The sequence below is a fragment of the Arabidopsis lyrata genome, assembly GCF_000004255.2.
Source record: "Arabidopsis lyrata subsp. lyrata unplaced genomic scaffold ARALYscaffold_1, whole genome shotgun sequence".
NCBI lineage: Eukaryota > Viridiplantae > Streptophyta > Magnoliopsida > Brassicales > Brassicaceae > Arabidopsis > Arabidopsis lyrata.
Window position 1 is genome coordinate 11,374,892 of NW_003302555.1, and position 17,985 is coordinate 11,392,876.

Here is a 17,985-nt window from a genome sequence, read left to right on the forward strand (position 1 = left end):
ATATTTTCCAGAACTCCATACATTCGATTTGGTGTGAACGGAATAAAAGAAGGCACGGAGAGCAGCCCTCATCGATAGAGGTACTTGTGAAGATGATAGATAAAAATGTCCGAAACCGGTTGTGCACGATCCAAGGAGGTGACGACTTGAGATTTGAAGGTGGCATCCAAGTTTGGTTTGAATCAAGGCAATAGAGTTTACACGATAAAAAAGTTCTATTCAATTTGTTTTTGAAAAAGTTAGCATTCTATATGTATAAACGTTTATTTTTCTTTTGAATATAATTTAACATTAAATTCAAAAAAAAAAAAAAAAAAAAAAAAACGTCTCACTCACTCACGAGCAACCACAAAGAGTTGTTTCCCGACGTTTTTACCTTCAAAGAGTCCTAGCAGAGCTGAAGGCCCACTCTCGAATCCTTCCGCTATGTCCTCAACGTATCTTATCTTCCCTTCTCTAATGTAAGGAAGCACAAAATCCAAAAACTTTGAATATTTGTCGTAGAAATCACAAACCCCAAACCCTTGAAGTTGTATCCTCTTGTAAAGGATGGTCGGTAGGTTGTGTACGCCTTCTGGATCCTCTAAATTGTACTGTGAGATCATTCCACATACTGCGACACGACCATGCAACCTCATGTTTATGAGTACGGCATCTAACATTTTGCCTCCAACGTTCTCAAAATATATGTCGATCCCTTCCGGAAAATACCTATATAATTATAATAAGTTTTTTTTTATATATATAAAGAATATAATTATAATAAGTTAGCCCTTGTATATTACATGTATGATTTTGTATCTATATATAAACTAGAGATCGATGTGTAAACTGACCTCCTTAGGGCAGCACTAAAGTCCTTCTCTTCCTTGTAATTGAAAGCATCATCAAACCCAAACTTTGTCTTGAGAAGATCAACCTTAGGGAAATCCATAAAGAAAGATAATGAGAAAATCACTTTCTTGATATGCATTAAAGTTTGATAAGAAATGTAGAGTTTTAAGTACCTTTTCTTTACTGCCGGCACTACCAACGACATAACAACCCATCAACTTTGCAAATTGTCCCACGAGCTGACCAACCGCGCCAGATGCAGCTGACACGAAGACAGTCTCTCCTTTTTTAGGTGAACAAATTTCGTAAAATCCAGCATAAGCAGTCATACCAGGCATACCTGTTCGGATCAAATTAAACGAAACAATTTAAAACACAACCAAACTAAGCCATAAATCGAGAAAAAAAACATCACACATAGCCAAGCTCTTTTCACTACCAAACTAAGAGTGAGATATAAGATACCAAGAAGTCCAGTGTAGTAAGATAACGGGACATCGGTGTGTTGGATTTTGAAATGTGAGTAATGAGTTAAAGTAATAACACTATACTCCTCCCATCCAACTAGTCCCCAAAGTAAGTCTCCCTTTTTGTAATCTGGATGCCCTGAATCTATCACTTTAGACACTCCAAGCCCAATGATTGGCTGCATACACCACATTGAAATTATCTTTAACATGAAGTAGAGAAGAAATTCCGAGAGAAATTTTCAATTTTGCTAGAGACATAATTTCTTTGAGAACACCATATTCACCAAAAGCGTTGCAATGAAGACAGCATTCTTGAAAACAATTAATCCCTAATGAACATTACCAGCTTGATGTCACTGAAATGGTCTAACATGCACATCCGTTTCATATTAGTCTCTTGTTGGATTCTTCAAAATGTTTTCACAAGAAAAGTAGCAACGTTATCAAAAATTCAATTCATAAGACACACCCCACATACTGACATACATGTCACGGTATGTAATAATATTTATACATAAATTTTCAAATTCATTCATTGGTTCCAAAACATTAAGAGGTAACCAATGCAATAAACGCAAAAGCATTAATTAGAGTAAAATAATTATATTTCATTTTCAATGGAGATTTCTAATTTTCAGATAACAATGGAAATATGTAAAGTCCTTGTTCATACCACGCCAGTCTTGTACGGTGGAACAAGGGAAGAAGACAAGGGATCGGGCTTTCCCATGCAAATGCGCATGTAAGGATCGCAAGACAAGTAAAGATTCTTCACCAGCACTGACGTGGATCCCTCCGGAAGCCTTAGATCGATGGTAGTTGTGGTTAGGTTAAGATCAGATTCTCTTGGGAATCCACTCACATAGTCTCGGAATATGATCTGCTTGTTGGTCACCGTCGCTGCCTCTGTGTTAGCCATTTCTCCGATTTTACGTATTTTTTATCACTAAGAAAACTTCTTCTTTCTTACGTAGGTAAGATGATCGTGTCTACTTTTTGTAGGTTTCTCAACGTTGGTGTGATCATACTTTGTGCTAACACCCTTTGATTTTCTTTGCCTTATTGTTTGATCCAACTTCTTCGGGAGATAAATAAGGTACACACCGACTACTATTTTGTGGAAAGTACAAAAAAAACAATCTTAAGAATAAAAGAGTATTTGTACTAATCATGATTTTTTTAATTAAATTAGTAAATACGCATGTGCTTAAAAAAAAATTGCAAAACACACTCAATTGGATTGGATGACACATAGAAATTTAAAACCTAACATTCAAATCATGCTATTTTATACATGTGATTAGAGAAAGGACTAGGTATCACGTATTCACGTTACACTTAACAGATTGTGCGCTACTTACTAAAATAGCATAATTATGTGTAACGTAACTAAAGGTTTCATTTACCAAAATAAATATTAATTTATGCTTACATGGTAAATTCATCCTAAATTAAAAGAAAAATATCTGTTGACTGAAAAATTATACAAAACTCAAAAAAAGAAAATGAACTAATAAGTAAAAAAAAAACTAAGTAGAATAGTTGCAACGATTCAAATTACATAAATATGATAAATTTTAATGGAAAGGAGGAAGTACTGCAAATGTAAGAAAAGTGTCGATAATGGAGATCAGCGGATGCTGTCGCCAAGGGCACGAGCTTTAGATTCTCTTAGTTTTGCTCTAAATGTTCTTCTTTGGTACTTTTAATTATTGCATTAGTTGCTTGCTTCTTATCTCCATATAAATAAATGGGTATCTATTTTCTCTCGTATCTTATTCCGATGTTTGGATCTACGTACTACATAAATAAATCGTGTTACATAAGTTATTATCATTTGGTCTGCTCAAATCATGCCGTATTCATCTATAATATCTAGTTCTCTTTATTCCCTAGAAATCCATCAAATATAACTTTTGTATTTTCAGCATTATCTTTATTATCATTTACCAAAAAAAACTTTTATGGTAATTTGTATTTTGGATATATCCTTAATTTATCCAAATTTTAAAGGGAGATTTTTATAAATATACCAAATTATATAAGAAATTTGAAAACTACACTAAGTGTTATAGTAATTTGAAAACTACTCTTTTTATATTAAAAATTTACCATAATACCCTTTCTATTAATTTAAGTACTATTTAAATTAATAAATTAAAAATAATATAAAAAATTTTAAATAACTAAAATTCGTTATTATTTATTAATAATAAAAATCAAAAACTTATTTTCAATTTTGGAGTAATCATATATTATCTAAAATTTTGAATAAATCAAAAATAAAAAATATTATTGTTTATAATATTAGTAAGATTTCTAATTTACTTAAAATAAATAATTTCAAACTATATAACTTATAATAAATAAATAAAAAATTCTTCTTATTTTTTGGTAAATTTATTCATTCTATGTTGATTTATTGATAAATTCGATTTTTTTGAACTTTCGACTTATTTTCTACTTTTGTTGACTTAATTTTCTTTTTTGTTGACTTATTTTACAACACTCTACTTATATTTTGACTAGTTGATTTATAAAATAGTCGATTTTTTGAACTACTGACTTATGTATTTTGCTCATTGATTTATAATTTTTTTTGTCGACATGTTAATTCATGGTAGACTTAATTCATTCTATGTTGACTAATTAATAAGATCGATTTTTTGAACTGTTGACTTATATTTCATTTCATTGACTAAATTTATTTTCTATCGACTTATTTTAAAACAGTCGACTTATATTTTGGTTGATTGATATTTGAAATAGTCGACTTTTTTAAACTAATGACTTATTTAATATTACATCGATTTATTGATAAGGTAGATTTGTTGAACTGTTGACTTATATTTTATTTTTATCGACTTAATTTTCTTCTCTATTGACTTATATTAAAACAGCTGATTTGTATTTTGGTTAATGGATTTCTTACATTGTCGATTCTTTTGAACTATTGATTTGTTTTTTTTTTGAATAGAGATAATTATTTTTAGTTATAATATTTAAATTAATAATTTATTTTGGAATTAAATTTAAATTATATAATTTATATTCATAATAAATTTAAAATAAATATAGTGCATATATATATATTATATATCTCAAAAATATTAACTATGAAAAAATCTAAAAAATATTTTTGAATTACATATAATTAAAATTCATAGTTAATATTAAACCAATCATTATCCAAAATATTTACTACATCAACCCAAAATCTAGATTATTTTATTATATGATTAAAAGTCAAAATTTATATCATAATTATTAGTTTAGTTTCATCATTATCTATAATTTTCACAAAATAAAAAAAAAAAAATTTGAGCATATAAATTTTTAATATGAACAGTTTAATTTTGAATTTTAAATAATATTTGTAAAAACTAACTAATCAAATTATTTGATTTTCATTTTCAGAATTCTTAGTTATTAATTAAGGACAAAAATGTCATTTTGAACAAAGAATAAGATACATCTCAAATTGTTAAAAATTATAGTATACATTTCAAATTTCCAATATAATTTAGGGTATACAATCTAATTATTCCAATTTTAAAATTAATTTTCTTCTACTGTTTCTTTATATCCAACGTGAAAATCTATTGACTCAACATAATACACAATTGTCAATTGGTGTTCAACTCTACCAAGAAACATCTATATGTACTTCGCTGTTACCGCCGAGCAATTAAAACCTCTATAAGTACTACTTATAATATAGCTTGCAAATAAAAAAATTTGATTTAAGAAATCCACAGAGAAATTTCCGCCGTCAATGCAAAGCGAATGTGACACTTGGGGAAGCTCTGCGGTCTGTGCATATTTCACTTGTCTAGCTAACCCATTTTCACGTCACGAGACGTCGATAATCAATTACTGTTATTTTCATTTGAGTTCCACTTTTTGAGAATTATATACGAGAAAACATAGACTCGAGATTAGGCAATGGAAGTCCAATCAGACCAATGAGAAGTCGACAACACATCCTAGAAACCAACTCTGGTTTATTTTCATTGCCCAAAACCTGGTTTTAGCTTTCTTTTAAACCGCTATTTCCAAAATATCTTCTCTTTAAATAAAGAGTGAAACAAGCACTCTTTCACATTATTATCATTATAAAGGAAGAAGAAAAACTTTCCTAATTAGATCAAGGCTCATTGTTATCTCTCTTGGTTTGTTTTGTTTTGTTTTTTTTTCATATATAATTTAGTTATTTTACGAGAAATGGGAAGGGGTAGGGTTCAATTGAAGAGGATAGAGAACAAGATCAATAGACAAGTGACATTCTCTAAAAGAAGAGCTGGTCTTTTGAAGAAAGCTCAGGAGATCTCTGTTCTTTGTGATGCCGAGGTTTCCCTTATTGTCTTCTCCCATAAGGGGAAATTGTTCGAGTACACCTCTGAATCTTGGTAATTGCTTAATTCCTTTTTTGTTTTAATCTTATTTTCAGTGTTCCTTTGTTTGCCCTAACTAGTAGTTTTTGCGTTACAATTAAGGCCTTTTCTGGATCTCCTCTTATCTTCTCTTCATGAAAATTTGTCACAGATTTGGTATCTGATTACTTGGATCTATGAACTGATATTGTGTTGGTCAAACCATTAGTTTGTTTTTATTATAAATTTAATATCAAAAGAAAATGAAAATTTTTAGGACTTTTTAGTGAACCCTAGAATACGATCTACTTAATTATCCTGATAGTGGCATGGATTTTTAAGAAATCATCAGAATCTTCTTAATTTAATCTGGATATGTACATTTTGCTTCGAGTCAATGAAGTTTAGTATATTAGTTACATAAAGGACCTTTGCTTATGTTAGACTAGGATTTTTTTGCTTTCAATTTTAGGAAAGCTATCCTTCTGCTTAAATATCTTTAAATAGCATAGTATGAATACAAATTTTGATATGAATAATTCTAGTCTGTCTTATGTACCATAAACAAATTAGTCTAAGAACAATCTTAAGTTTATAAAGAAAAACTCTTCATTTATTTTCCCAATTGGGTTTATAGCTAGGTATAGAGAAACTGGAAAATAAGGATGTGACATCTAAGTATAGGAAGTCTTTGACCTCTGGGGATCAATGTAAAAGAAATCATTCTTTTTTTTTCTAACATCTTCTCCGTACCGGTGGTCAAACTTAACTTCAACAGTTGTTCTTTAAATTTTAAGAAAACTAAATCGAACAAAAAAAAGAATTAATGTATTTTACCTTACATCATTTAATAAATCTTTTTTATATATTTCTAATAAAAATATTTATCGAAGGATTTGAAACTTAAAGCTGGGGTCATAGGGCGCTTCAATACGTCTTGAGAAGTAGGGTTAATGATTCAACTGTTTAAGCATATACAAAAAATGGTAGAATTGTAGAAAACAGTACTGTTTCTGGAGTAAATTCACAAAACTAGAGATCATATCTATTCTATAATAGAAAATAATGTTTAATATGATTACATTGCTAATTAATTAGGTAAACCTTATATGTTATTACCTATTTTGGGTGAATCATTCAATTTGAAACAAATGACCTTTTGTGTTAAGCTAAGAAGCTATATATATATTCGAGTATGCAAACATTGGTGGTTCTATAAATGTAATATGACAGCTTTGTGGGTGAATCGAAACTAATTCTAAGCTTAATATATATAGCATGGAGAAAGTACTCGAACGCTACGAGAGGTATTCGTACGCCGAGAGGCAGCTGATTGCACCTGACTCTCACATTAATGTATGTTTAATATGATCTCCATCATATATTTATGTATATATTGAATCTTGCATGCATTTTTAACTTCATAACATAGCATGTATATAAACTGATTACATGCATACTGGAAATTATTTGTGTAGGCACAGCCGAATTGGTCAATGGAGTATAGCAGGCTTAAGGCTAAGATCGAGCTTTTGGAGAGGAACCAAAGGTACGTTATACATTTAAATTTAATATAGAAATTAAATATTGACATTTAGCAGAAGAGATAATGGTGTTAACTAAATAATCACAGGCATTATCTAGGAGAAGACTTGGAACCAATGAGCCTCAAGGATCTCCAAAATCTGGAGCAGCAGCTTGAGACTGCTCTTAAGCACATTCGCTCCAGAAAAGTATGTAAATATATCCCACACACGATCTCTATGCCTAATTAACTATCTTTGAGTTTGTGTCGATCTATTACATTCAAATATTTTATAGAGGATTCATATGAATAAATAAGCTTTGGACTTTTTGAATGCAGAATCAACTCATGTACGAGTCCCTCAACCACCTCCAAAGAAAGGTAGCTAAGTTAAACTATTTATTATCTCTCAAGTCGTGTGTATATATGAGTGACTTATATGTTAGAGGTAATATATTAGCTAGTGTTTAAGTAATTACTAGATGTATGTTTATATATAGATATAGAAAGAGCGTGATGAAGAGAGAAATTAACAATGGTGTCATTTTTTTTTTTGGAAATGACAGGAGAATGAGATACAGGAGGAAAACAGCATGCTTACCAAACAGGTGATCATTGTTTTTTGCATTTCTAACTGTTTCACAACTATTTACTATTTACGATTCCACTGTTGAACTCCACTTCAATCTCTACCTTAAGCTACCATCTCTCCACTTTCGGCACCAACTCTTTTTGAGTTAAAAGAATTGATAGTTTTCTTTTGATTGGTATAATCATGAGCCTAGCTGCACGTATAGGTGGGCTTTGTCCGTTTAGTATTAAGGTTGTCTCCCAGATTGAACTTGAACATGAACTGTCTTCTCATAATCATAGTCTAGGTGTACTTTACATACACATTACACATTAGCTAGGAGCTCTATTTGAGTTTTATTCAGAAGTAAGCAAACGTACAAAGAAACTACTTGATTAATTAAGAGAACAAATTAAATTAAATAAATCAAAATAGTTTCATTATACGAAGCTAAAATTCGTTTAACATTTTGCAGATTTATTTATTACTTTGCATTTTGTTTGAAAATATCATATCACAAAAAAATAATAATAATAAATATTAGTTTCTTGAATAAATGCAAATAGTTAATTAGTTGCAAATGGGAATCTATAAAAATGATGCCTATATAATTTTTTTGGCGTGTGTAATCGGTATAGATAAAGGAGAGGGAAAACATCCTAAGGACACAACAAACCCAATGTGAGCAGCTGAACCGCAACCACGATGTACCACCGCCGCAACCGCAACCATTTCAACACCCTCATCCTTACATGATCTCTCATCAGACTTCTCCTTTCCTAAATTTGGGGTAACGTACGGTAGTATTTCATTTTTTGAAGTTTTTTGTGTCTATTTTTGTCTTACCATAATTAATGTCAAATTCTCATACATAGTGAAGTGTTGGCAGTCATATAGGCAATGATAGTGAATGCATTTCATATTTAGGGTTGTGTTAGGTGTGGCGTTAGAGGTTGATGACTTTATAACCACAAGTCCAAAACTATGCAATATGTACGGATTGATGGTATGCATGCATATTATTGTCTTATGTTTTGAATTTGTTATATGATTGTGATTTCAGTGGCATGTACCAAGGAGAAGATCAAACGGCGATGAGGAGGAACAATCTGGATCTGACTCTTGAACCCATTTACAATTACCTTGGCTGTTACGCCGCTTGAATAGACTACATCGATCTATCAATCAATTTAAAATAATATAAGATCGATCTATAAACTCATGATCTATAAACACCGGTTAATTAGTATAGTTTTGGCATGTCCTTATTTCATATCAACATCATCAAAAGCCTTTTTCCCTTTCAAAATTCTTGTATTTCGGGGAGCAATAAATTTATTATTTGGGGACTGAGAGAGCTAGAGAGAATTATTGTATCAAACCTTTTCTATATTAATCTCATGGTTATATTGTAATCTGAATTCTTTAACAAAACAATATATATATATATATATATATATATATATATATATATATATTTTGAATAACCACGGGTTTCCCAAAGGCTTCTTAGGCCCAAGGACTAATCCCACGAGGCTGACAATTCTCCTATGTAAAACAATATATATTGTAATACGAATTTAATATTTAATTATTTGAACTTACTTGATCAAAGTAAATCAAAACCTTATATAGAAGGTAACAATTTCAAATAAAAATGTTTTATTACTTGATTAAAGAACTTTGTTTTCCACTTGTAAGTTTTAAAACATCGAGAAATTGAAAATAATATCATAAAATAACATTTGATATCGTCCGATCAAATTTTATACCATAGAGATTGAAACGAAAAATGTCTACTTTTATTTACTGGTAAATTTATACAGTAACCATACAACATTTAACTCGTACTATAAAAAGCGTGAATGATACGATCAGAAAAGAGAAGTATTGGGCCCTTGTGGGCTTCATCATTAGCTCATCGTTTAAGCCCATATTACTTAGCATCTTGTCTTTGATCCCTCTGCGTCATTTAGAAGGTCTCACACTTTTGGATTTCGTTTTAGTTTTCGCCAAAGAAACTGTATAAAACAGATCGGAGAAGAAAAGAGAAATAGTAGTTGCGGCAATGGAGGATCTATGGAAGAGAGCCAAATCGTTCGCAGAAGAAGCGGGTAAGAAATCTCAGAACATCACCCAATCATCCTCCGCGACGTTCGTCAATCTCGTCACCGAGACTGCTAAGAAATCCAAGGAACTCGCTCTCGAAGCTTCTAAGAAAGCCGATCAACTCAATGTTTCCGATTTCGTTGCCGAAACGGCTAAAAAATCTAAAGAATTCGCTGCCGAAGCTTCAAAGAAGGCGGATCAGTTCAAAGTCGCCGCGCTGAAGCAAGCTGATCAGATCCAGAACATCAAATCGATCGCTGATATTATCGGGTCCGGGTCAGGATCAGGATCCGGTTCCGAAGCAGAGCTTCTCGAATTCGGTGTAACGGATGATTTGAGAGAGTTCGTTGAAGGCTTGACCTCTGCTACATTCCAAGCTTTTCCTGAACAAGGTATTTGTTGATTTTGTTTCTATTTTGGCTCTGCGTTTCGCTGAATGTGAAATACTTGGATAGATCAACCAGATGAAGTTGCTGATGTGACAACGAATTCTTCGAATGTTCGAAAGGATCTATCGGATTGGCAAGAGAGACATGCCACTCTCGTTCTAACCTCTGTCAAGGTAGTGTCTACTCTAGGAATCTAGGTAGCTGAGTTTCATCCTTTTTATTTACTTTCATTTGTTGTTGTTACAATGTATGTACATTGCATTTTGTTGCAGCAAATCTCCAAGTTAAGATACGAACTTTGCCCGCGATTCATGAAAGAAAGGAGGTTCTGGAGGATATATTTCACACTAGTGAGCACTCATGTTTCACCGTAAGTCTTTTACCATCTCTTCCATAAATTTATGAGTTTAGTAGAGATAGGATCCAAATCAAGGAATTGAGTTATGGGTGGACAAAGGAGTCTGATGATGCATTTAGAAGATTGTGATGTGAAAGAATGTCATTAGCTTAAAGACTTATATCTATAGTTTGATTTCAACAGTCCTTCATGTAACGGATAGCAATTTAGTGACCCACATATCTCATCGATATGATATGGTATCCTGGTCGTTGGCTTGTTCTGAGGCATTCTTTTTGTAATGACTTTACTCAGATATGAGAGGAGGTACATGGAGGCACTTAAGACCAAAGCAGAACATGAAAGTGAAGAAGCTAAGAATGCCCCAGTGACTGGAGAGACAGAAACAGTGGAAAAGAATGTTGCAATCAGTAGAACATCTACTGCGACTTCTGAGCAGGATCTGGATACATTCCTTTTGGGAGATCTCGAAGACAGTGATGGAACTCCAGGTGATAATTTTCTCTTCTCTGCTACCTACTTTTGACTGTGTTTTTGGTTATCTTCCTCTTGTATCTACATCACTATTTTCATCATTATAAGCGCATATCAAGTTGTTTGGATCAGCCTAGGCTTGAATTTGGTGTTGCGTATACTGTGTCTCTAGTTCAGTTTAGCAAGATGTATAATCTATTAATTTGTGTTTAACCCCTTCCAGATGATGGTGATGGAAGCCTTGAGGATGACTTTGACAAGATTGAAAACTCAGTAAGCACCCTTTTACATTTCCGCTGAAAGTAGAATTTGTTGTTCATGAATTCGGACTAAAGAACTCCATGCGCTGCATGTTTACAGGATGTTGAAGACGAGAAGCAATCAACTAAAGCTACAACAAATGCAGGAAACTAAGCGTCTTGTTAGTTTAACATCCAATTAGAAAAAGGTAAATGAAGACGATGCTTGAAATGTATAGTTTTGATTTAGTAAGGGACGCATAAGAAGACCGCGATTTCGTATAGTAATTAATTTGTTTTGCCAAACAGTCCTTTAGTTCGTTTTGTACAGCACTGCTACCAATAAGTAGTCAATTACTTTAACTCTAAACTTGTCTAATCTTTTAGGTTCACCCATCACAAATTCACAATGAAATCTATTCATGCTTTTCCAAATCTCGGTGCAGTTTGAAATCTCCTTAGTAGTGCATTCATTATAGGTTTATGAAGGAGTGTTGACGCCAACGTTGTATCTGGCTCAAACCACAATCTCAATTTTATATCTCAGTTTATTTCATATAGCTGCATTTTTGAGTTTATTATGCCTTGTGACAATCGTTGGCGTTTGGTAAAACGAAAGAGTGAAGATATTCTACCCCATGAAAACTCTAAACCCAAGACAAACACTAATTCTTTCTCAGCAAGGAACTCAATTGTTTTAGTTGTAGACAATTATGGTGCTGTGTATGAGAATGAACATCTAAACAATGGCCATGCGTGAGTAAAAAAACAAGAGGCAGTACAGCCAACGGATAGCCCCGCCCATAGAGAGAACGTTTTGTCAGACGAAGAAACGACCAATTCTCGTTATCCCTCTAATATTATTATTCGTTTTATATTATATAAATATATAGTAGGACTAGGCCTGGGCATTCGGATTTCAAATCGGATTCGGATCGGATATATTCGGATTCGGATAATTCGGGAATGAGAGTTTATTATCCGTTCGGATTTTATGATTTTTCGGTTCGGTTTCGGTTCGGATATATTCGGATTCAGATAATTTGGGTAGGAGAATTTATTATCCGTTCGGATTTTATGAGTCATCGGTTCGGATAGGTGTCGGATTCGGATCGGTTTTTGGGAAAAAAAAACTTAAAAATAGTTCAATGTTAATAAAAATTGGTTTAATCTTACTAAAATTTGGTTAAATTTTGCAAAAATATGTATAATTTTAACAAAGATAACTGAAATTTTTCCAAAATCTAGGATATTTAGGATATTTTTGTTATTTGCTATAAAATTACAACTAAATATAACTAATATTTTTGGATATATAATTTTTATTTCCGGTTTTCGGATATCCTTTCGGTTTTCGGTTCGGATCGGGTTCGGTTCGGATAATTCGGATAGGAAAATTCATTATCCGTTCGGATTTTGTGACTATTCGGTTCGGATTCGGTTCCGGATTTTTCGGATCGGTTTCGGATCGGTTTTCGGATTTCGGGTTTTATGTCCAGGCCTAAGTAGGACAATGTATAAAGAACAAAAAGTGTATAAAAAGCGAAGACGGTCTACATCATTTCGGGAAAATATTCCACATGGTTTCATCACGAAACTAGGGGTACCTTTACATTACATACATTGCTGACACATAATCAACAAAGACAATTTGTTATGTCAAATATTTCGTCATTATTTTATCTAAAATTTACCCAGATTGACACAAATCTGGAGATTAATAACTAGATTAACACTCTAGTTTTGGAGTTTACTAGAATAACACAAATTTGTGTAAAATTACTAAAAACCCATTTTAATTATATTAGGCTCAAAAAAAAAATCAAACAAAAAACAAAAAAAAAAACAGAAAAACAATTTAACCCTAATGTTTTTATTAATCGTCGACTTCAACTTTTTTTTCTCTGTTTCAGCAGACAAAACCACTCTCAGAAACCGCATTAGTTCTCCCACTCCGACAAATACACGAATCCAGCAGCCAATTGAAATCGCCGACTCCGACGAAGACACTAATCCGCCGCCAATTGACTACCACCGCTGATTCGAAGTGAACAGCCACAGACGCCGCCGCCAATTGTTGTGGTTGCGCTGGACTTTTCCGAGTCTCCGGTGGTTCTTCTATTTTACGGTTTCTTCGGTGTCATTGTCACGACTTCTTCTCCGGTGACTCACCAAATTCCTCAATTTTGTTTGCCACCGCCGCTTTAGTATCCGTGGGTCTATTTTCAAAGTCTCTTCCCATTGTCCTCTGTTCCTTCTTTTTCCCGTGGGTCTATTAGCATCACTGTTGCTGTTCTTCATCCATCGGCTACGTCTTTCTCCTCAATTGTACATCGGTGAGTTTAATCTGGACTTTTAGGGGTCAAATTTGGACTATGATTTGTTGTTTTGATTGGTTACTCATTTATTGTTGCAGATCTTACTCTCCACTAGCCATTGTGAGTCCGTTCATCATAATTTTCGTAAGGTATGTGGCCAAATTCTTCGGATTTGTTTTAGGAAAAAAATTCTTGCCAATAAATTCTTGCCAATACGATTTTATTCATATGAAAATTGGTTGTAGTTGCCATAGTTTTGTCCTATTTTAGAGAGTAAGTGTCAGACTTTTGGATAAAGTAAGTAGTTTCTTAAGTGTTTTGGTTTTGATGGTATTTAAATTGATCATGTTTTACTTGTTATATGCTGATTCAAGATTTTGTTAACGTTTTGGCATGATTTTTAAGCATATTTACGAGCGTTTGCTTCTAGATTAATACATTGTACAAACATATTTTTTCTTTGGTAACTTGCTTTCTATGGTATCAAAAACATGTCTCAGCTAGGAATTATATGGTTGCAATGCTTTTGTTTTCATTACTACCATAGCTATAAGGAACTTAACCTAAATAGAAAATTGTGAACAAAGTGGAAGTTATGAGTTTGAATAAATAACATTGTCAATTTTCTCATGTATTTCAAGATTTTTTTTAATGTTTTGGCATGATTTTAAGCTGATTTTGTTGATCCTCTTATATGCTATTAGTTTATTAGCTACATCTGTTGATCTTGAAATGAAAAATGATCGTTATAGCCACTGTTATTGTGATCCAATGTTAGAGATTTAGTGACAGCTTTTTGGATAAATTCATTTGGTATTAATTAGTTTAACATCAGATTTGTTTTTCTTCTTCTTCTTTTTGAATTACCTCAGTTTCTATGATACAATCGGATTCTTTAGTGAAATGGTGCTCTTTTCTGCCACAGGTCTAGGACGTGCAAGCCTCAGGAACTGAAACTTGAAGGCTTGAGTTTTAGCGAACACTCAATACCTTCTGGTAATGTGAAGTTTATCTAAGTGATTAACCTTTTTTACATATTGAATAGCTACTTTTGTTGATTTCTCATTGTTCTTTTGCTGCATTGCATAGATTTGTGGATCATAAATGACATATTTTTTTCGATTAATTCATTAGTGACCATCTTTTTGTCCCAATTTAGAGATTAGGTTGTCTTAGAAAATCTGGATTAATTCATTAGTTACTAACAGATTGTCTGATTCTCTTCTTCTTTTATATGCTGCTTTAAGATTTAGTCAATGTTTATGAATGTTTAAGACTTAATGTCATACACATGTATTCACATATGAAGTTTTAAATTGTTTATTAGCTGATTGTATTAATCCTCTTATATGCTGATTTATTATTTTAATAATCTTCAGGAATGGCGTCTTCGAGTAATGTCTTCAAATATCCTCCTCGTCTTTATGCAGAAGGAAAATCACCTTTGCAACATAGAAGCATGAACCACAATTGTTATCTGTCCAAGATTGGTCAAATCAGAGAAGGATTAGGTATTGATGTGTGGGATGAATTGGAGAAGTCATCACTAGGTGTGTTTATCAAGCTAGCTGAACTAGAGTACACATGGGCTGCCAAAAAAGTACATCTATTCCTCACAAATCAGTTGAAAGTGGATAACTTTCATGAGATATGGTCTATGATTGATGGTAGACCAATCCGGTTCTCCTTAAATGAGTTTGCTGCTATAACAGGACTGAATTGCGATCCATTTGACCCGTCGGAAAAGTTTGAAGCTGATCACCGTGAGCTATGGGAGGCAATGAAAGTACCAATCTCAGAAGGTTCAAAGTTCAATGAGTTGCGAACTGTGATGGATCTTAGCAAGGCATGGGACTTAAAGGAGAGGATGATGGTGGGTAGGTTGTGTTTATTATCAGTGGCAATACATGGAGTGCACCACGGATCTAGATTTCCTTTGTCTAGTGCTATAAGAGTTCTTGATCCAGTGAGTTTTGAGAAATATCCGTGGGGACGAGTGGCTTTTGAATGTCTACTTAAATCGGTTAAGACAGTTGACTTTAACAAAGATGGTTATGTTATTAAAGGATGCGTTCACGCTTTGCTTATGTGGGTGTATGAGAGTTTCCCTGGATTAGGAGAGGGTTATGGGTTGAGAAGGCCTATCTTGACTGGTATTCCACTTCTTGATTGGCAGTCAACTCGGAAGGATATCGACCTAACAGAATTCATTAAAAACGAGAAGAAGCTGCATGGGCAGGTTAGTTTTTGATCTTTTAAATGTTGTGTCTTTATGTATCAAAGCAGTAACTTCTTTATGTGTCTTTTTCATGTACTTTCTCTACAATGTGAAATTTAGAATGTGAAATTATTGAAGTGTTATGACTGTTATACACACACTGAACGTGCAGTCTTATTTTTTTTTAAGTGTCATGGCAACACTAACCTATTAATTTAAACTGCAGTTTTTATTTCATTGGTGGTGCTGTTTTATTTAACATTTTATATGTTGTATATAGGTGCGTGTAAGACACATGCAAAAGGTTGAAAAAAGATTAAGAGTTTAGTTTAATCGTTTCAGGTTTTTTTTTATTCTAATCGGTTTTCATTTTAATGTAGCATATGGGTGCTGCGATGGCTATGTTCCGCAAAAGGTTGATGCGTAAGCCTTCAGCGTACCCAAATCAACGAATAACTTTCTTGGACCAAGACATGATGAGGGAGCTGGCTAGAGATTATGAGCACTTTTCTGGAGGACGTAGGAGCTTCAAGTTCAGGGACTATTTTGAGGAACACCTCAACGGGACAGCTCCTACTGAATCAGCTACTTACAAGAAGTGGTTCATCGATGTTGATCATCTTTATGCTTGCCTCTTTATCAATGGTGATCATTGGGTTGCTCTTGATATTGACTTGCGTGTGAGGAGGATTAACATCTACGATAGCATCCCACACTTGACCACTGATCCTGAAATGGCGAAACAATGCATGTTTTTGCGGTTGATGATCCCTGCCATGATGAGTGCTTTCGTACCTATCAACATACGTAAGAAGAGTAATGCAATGTTGGACGTGAAAAAGATTACAAAGAAGGTACCTTTGAATAAAGATCCCGGCGATTGTGCTATCTACACACTCAAATACATCGAGTGTTTGGCTCTTGGGAAATCATTCGATGGGATTTGCGATGAAAACATAAATGCCATACGTGTTAAACTTGCAGCGGAGCTATTTGATGAAGTGAGAGAGGCAGCCAAACCATCCGGTAAATTCTGAGACAACATCTTCGAAATCTTGTAACTCAACACAACATCACAGCCTCTATTCTCGATTCCGTAATCCTCCATTACCATTCGAATGCATTGAGAGTAACTGGTTTCCCTATTAGCTTCCAGAACTCGACATCCTCTATTTGTATCAATGATGAACGACCATGTGTTGTTCTCGAAAATCCATTTGCCACATACGAGAATCACCGGATCCATCTCCAACCCTTTCTTTTGAGACATCATGGTGAATTTCAAAAACCCTACATAAACGATAGATAGAGAAACGAGATAGAGAAACGGTTTATTTGTATGAACTTTTGTTGGCTGTCGTCCAAGAGGTAGAGAAACGGTTAGGATAGCACAAAACCCTAGAAAAATATGGTAAGTTAGATTATCTCGTCATTTATTATTTTTCAGTTATGGAAATTCAAAACAAAAAAGTCTGTCGTGTTTAAAAAGTCTGTCATGTAGTCCATCATGAAAAGTCTGTCATCAAATATGTATAAAAAATCTGTCATAACATGAATAAAAATTAAAATCTGTCATTGCATAAAACATATCTGTCATCACTATACGAAGTCATTCCAGCAATTTCTTTTTTCATCACTAAATCTGTCGTAATGTGACAGTTTTCTTTGAACTAATCCTAAATCTGTCATAATGTAAATAAAATCTGTCATCACAGAAATATTTCATTAGCGATTGTAAGTCAATCTAGCAATTTTTTTTTTTAATGACAAATCTGCTATCACTTGACAGTTTTTTTTGTTTTAAAAAAAAAACTGTCATAACATAAAAAAAATCTGTTATCACTACTAAGTCATTCTAGTAATTAGAGGTAATTATTTTTCCAAAAACAAATCTGTCACTTGATGACAGATATTTTTATGAAAATTAAAAGTCTGAGGCCACTATGATCATAAATCTGCCACTAATTTTAATAAATCTGTCAAAGTGATGCAAGTCTGTGGTGTTAAATTAAGTTTGCCACAACCTGTTAAATTAAGTCTGTGAGAGATAAAAAATCTGTCACAAAAAATCTGTCGTTGATAAATAAGTCTGCCATTTAAAATAAAT

General features: G+C 33.1%; 4 protein-coding genes across 4 annotated transcripts; 3 read left to right on the plus strand and 1 right to left on the minus strand.

The window, feature by feature from the left end:
- Nucleotides 1-164: 164 nt before the first annotated feature.
- Nucleotides 165-2,383, minus strand: LOC9329469 (NADPH-dependent oxidoreductase 2-alkenal reductase). Its single transcript, XM_021012926.1, has 5 exons — nucleotides 1,978-2,383; nucleotides 1,300-1,480; nucleotides 1,008-1,174; nucleotides 837-919; nucleotides 165-711 (listed from the first exon to the last, which is right to left on the minus strand). Exons 1-5 carry the CDS (start codon nucleotides 2,221-2,223, stop codon nucleotides 333-335), a joined length of 1,056 nt encoding a protein of 351 aa, XP_020868585.1. The 5' UTR covers nucleotides 2,224-2,383; the 3' UTR covers nucleotides 165-332.
- A 3,022-nt stretch (nucleotides 2,384-5,405) lies between these two features.
- Nucleotides 5,406-9,207, plus strand: LOC9329470 (transcription factor CAULIFLOWER). Its single transcript, XM_002890620.2, has 8 exons — nucleotides 5,406-5,713; nucleotides 6,955-7,033; nucleotides 7,156-7,226; nucleotides 7,311-7,410; nucleotides 7,542-7,583; nucleotides 7,769-7,810; nucleotides 8,412-8,563; nucleotides 8,837-9,207. Exons 1-8 carry the CDS (start codon nucleotides 5,529-5,531, stop codon nucleotides 8,934-8,936), a joined length of 771 nt encoding a protein of 256 aa, XP_002890666.1. The 5' UTR covers nucleotides 5,406-5,528; the 3' UTR covers nucleotides 8,937-9,207.
- Nucleotides 9,208-9,722: 515 nt separating this feature from the next.
- Nucleotides 9,723-11,712, plus strand: LOC9326729. The gene is made up of 6 exons (XM_002890621.2): nucleotides 9,723-10,274; nucleotides 10,338-10,444; nucleotides 10,544-10,641; nucleotides 10,924-11,120; nucleotides 11,327-11,376; nucleotides 11,464-11,712. Exons 1-6 carry the CDS (start codon nucleotides 9,842-9,844, stop codon nucleotides 11,515-11,517), a joined length of 939 nt encoding a protein of 312 aa, XP_002890667.1. The 5' UTR covers nucleotides 9,723-9,841; the 3' UTR covers nucleotides 11,518-11,712.
- Nucleotides 11,713-13,184: 1,472 nt separating this feature from the next.
- Nucleotides 13,185-17,090, plus strand: LOC110225297. Its single transcript, XM_021014678.1, has 5 exons — nucleotides 13,185-13,809; nucleotides 14,592-14,656; nucleotides 15,040-15,899; nucleotides 16,159-16,182; nucleotides 16,259-17,090. The coding sequence occupies exons 1-5, from the start codon at nucleotides 13,718-13,720 to the stop codon at nucleotides 16,913-16,915; spliced, it is 1,698 nt and encodes a 565-aa protein (XP_020870337.1). The 5' UTR covers nucleotides 13,185-13,717; the 3' UTR covers nucleotides 16,916-17,090.
- The last annotated feature ends 895 nt before the right edge of the window (nucleotides 17,091-17,985 follow it).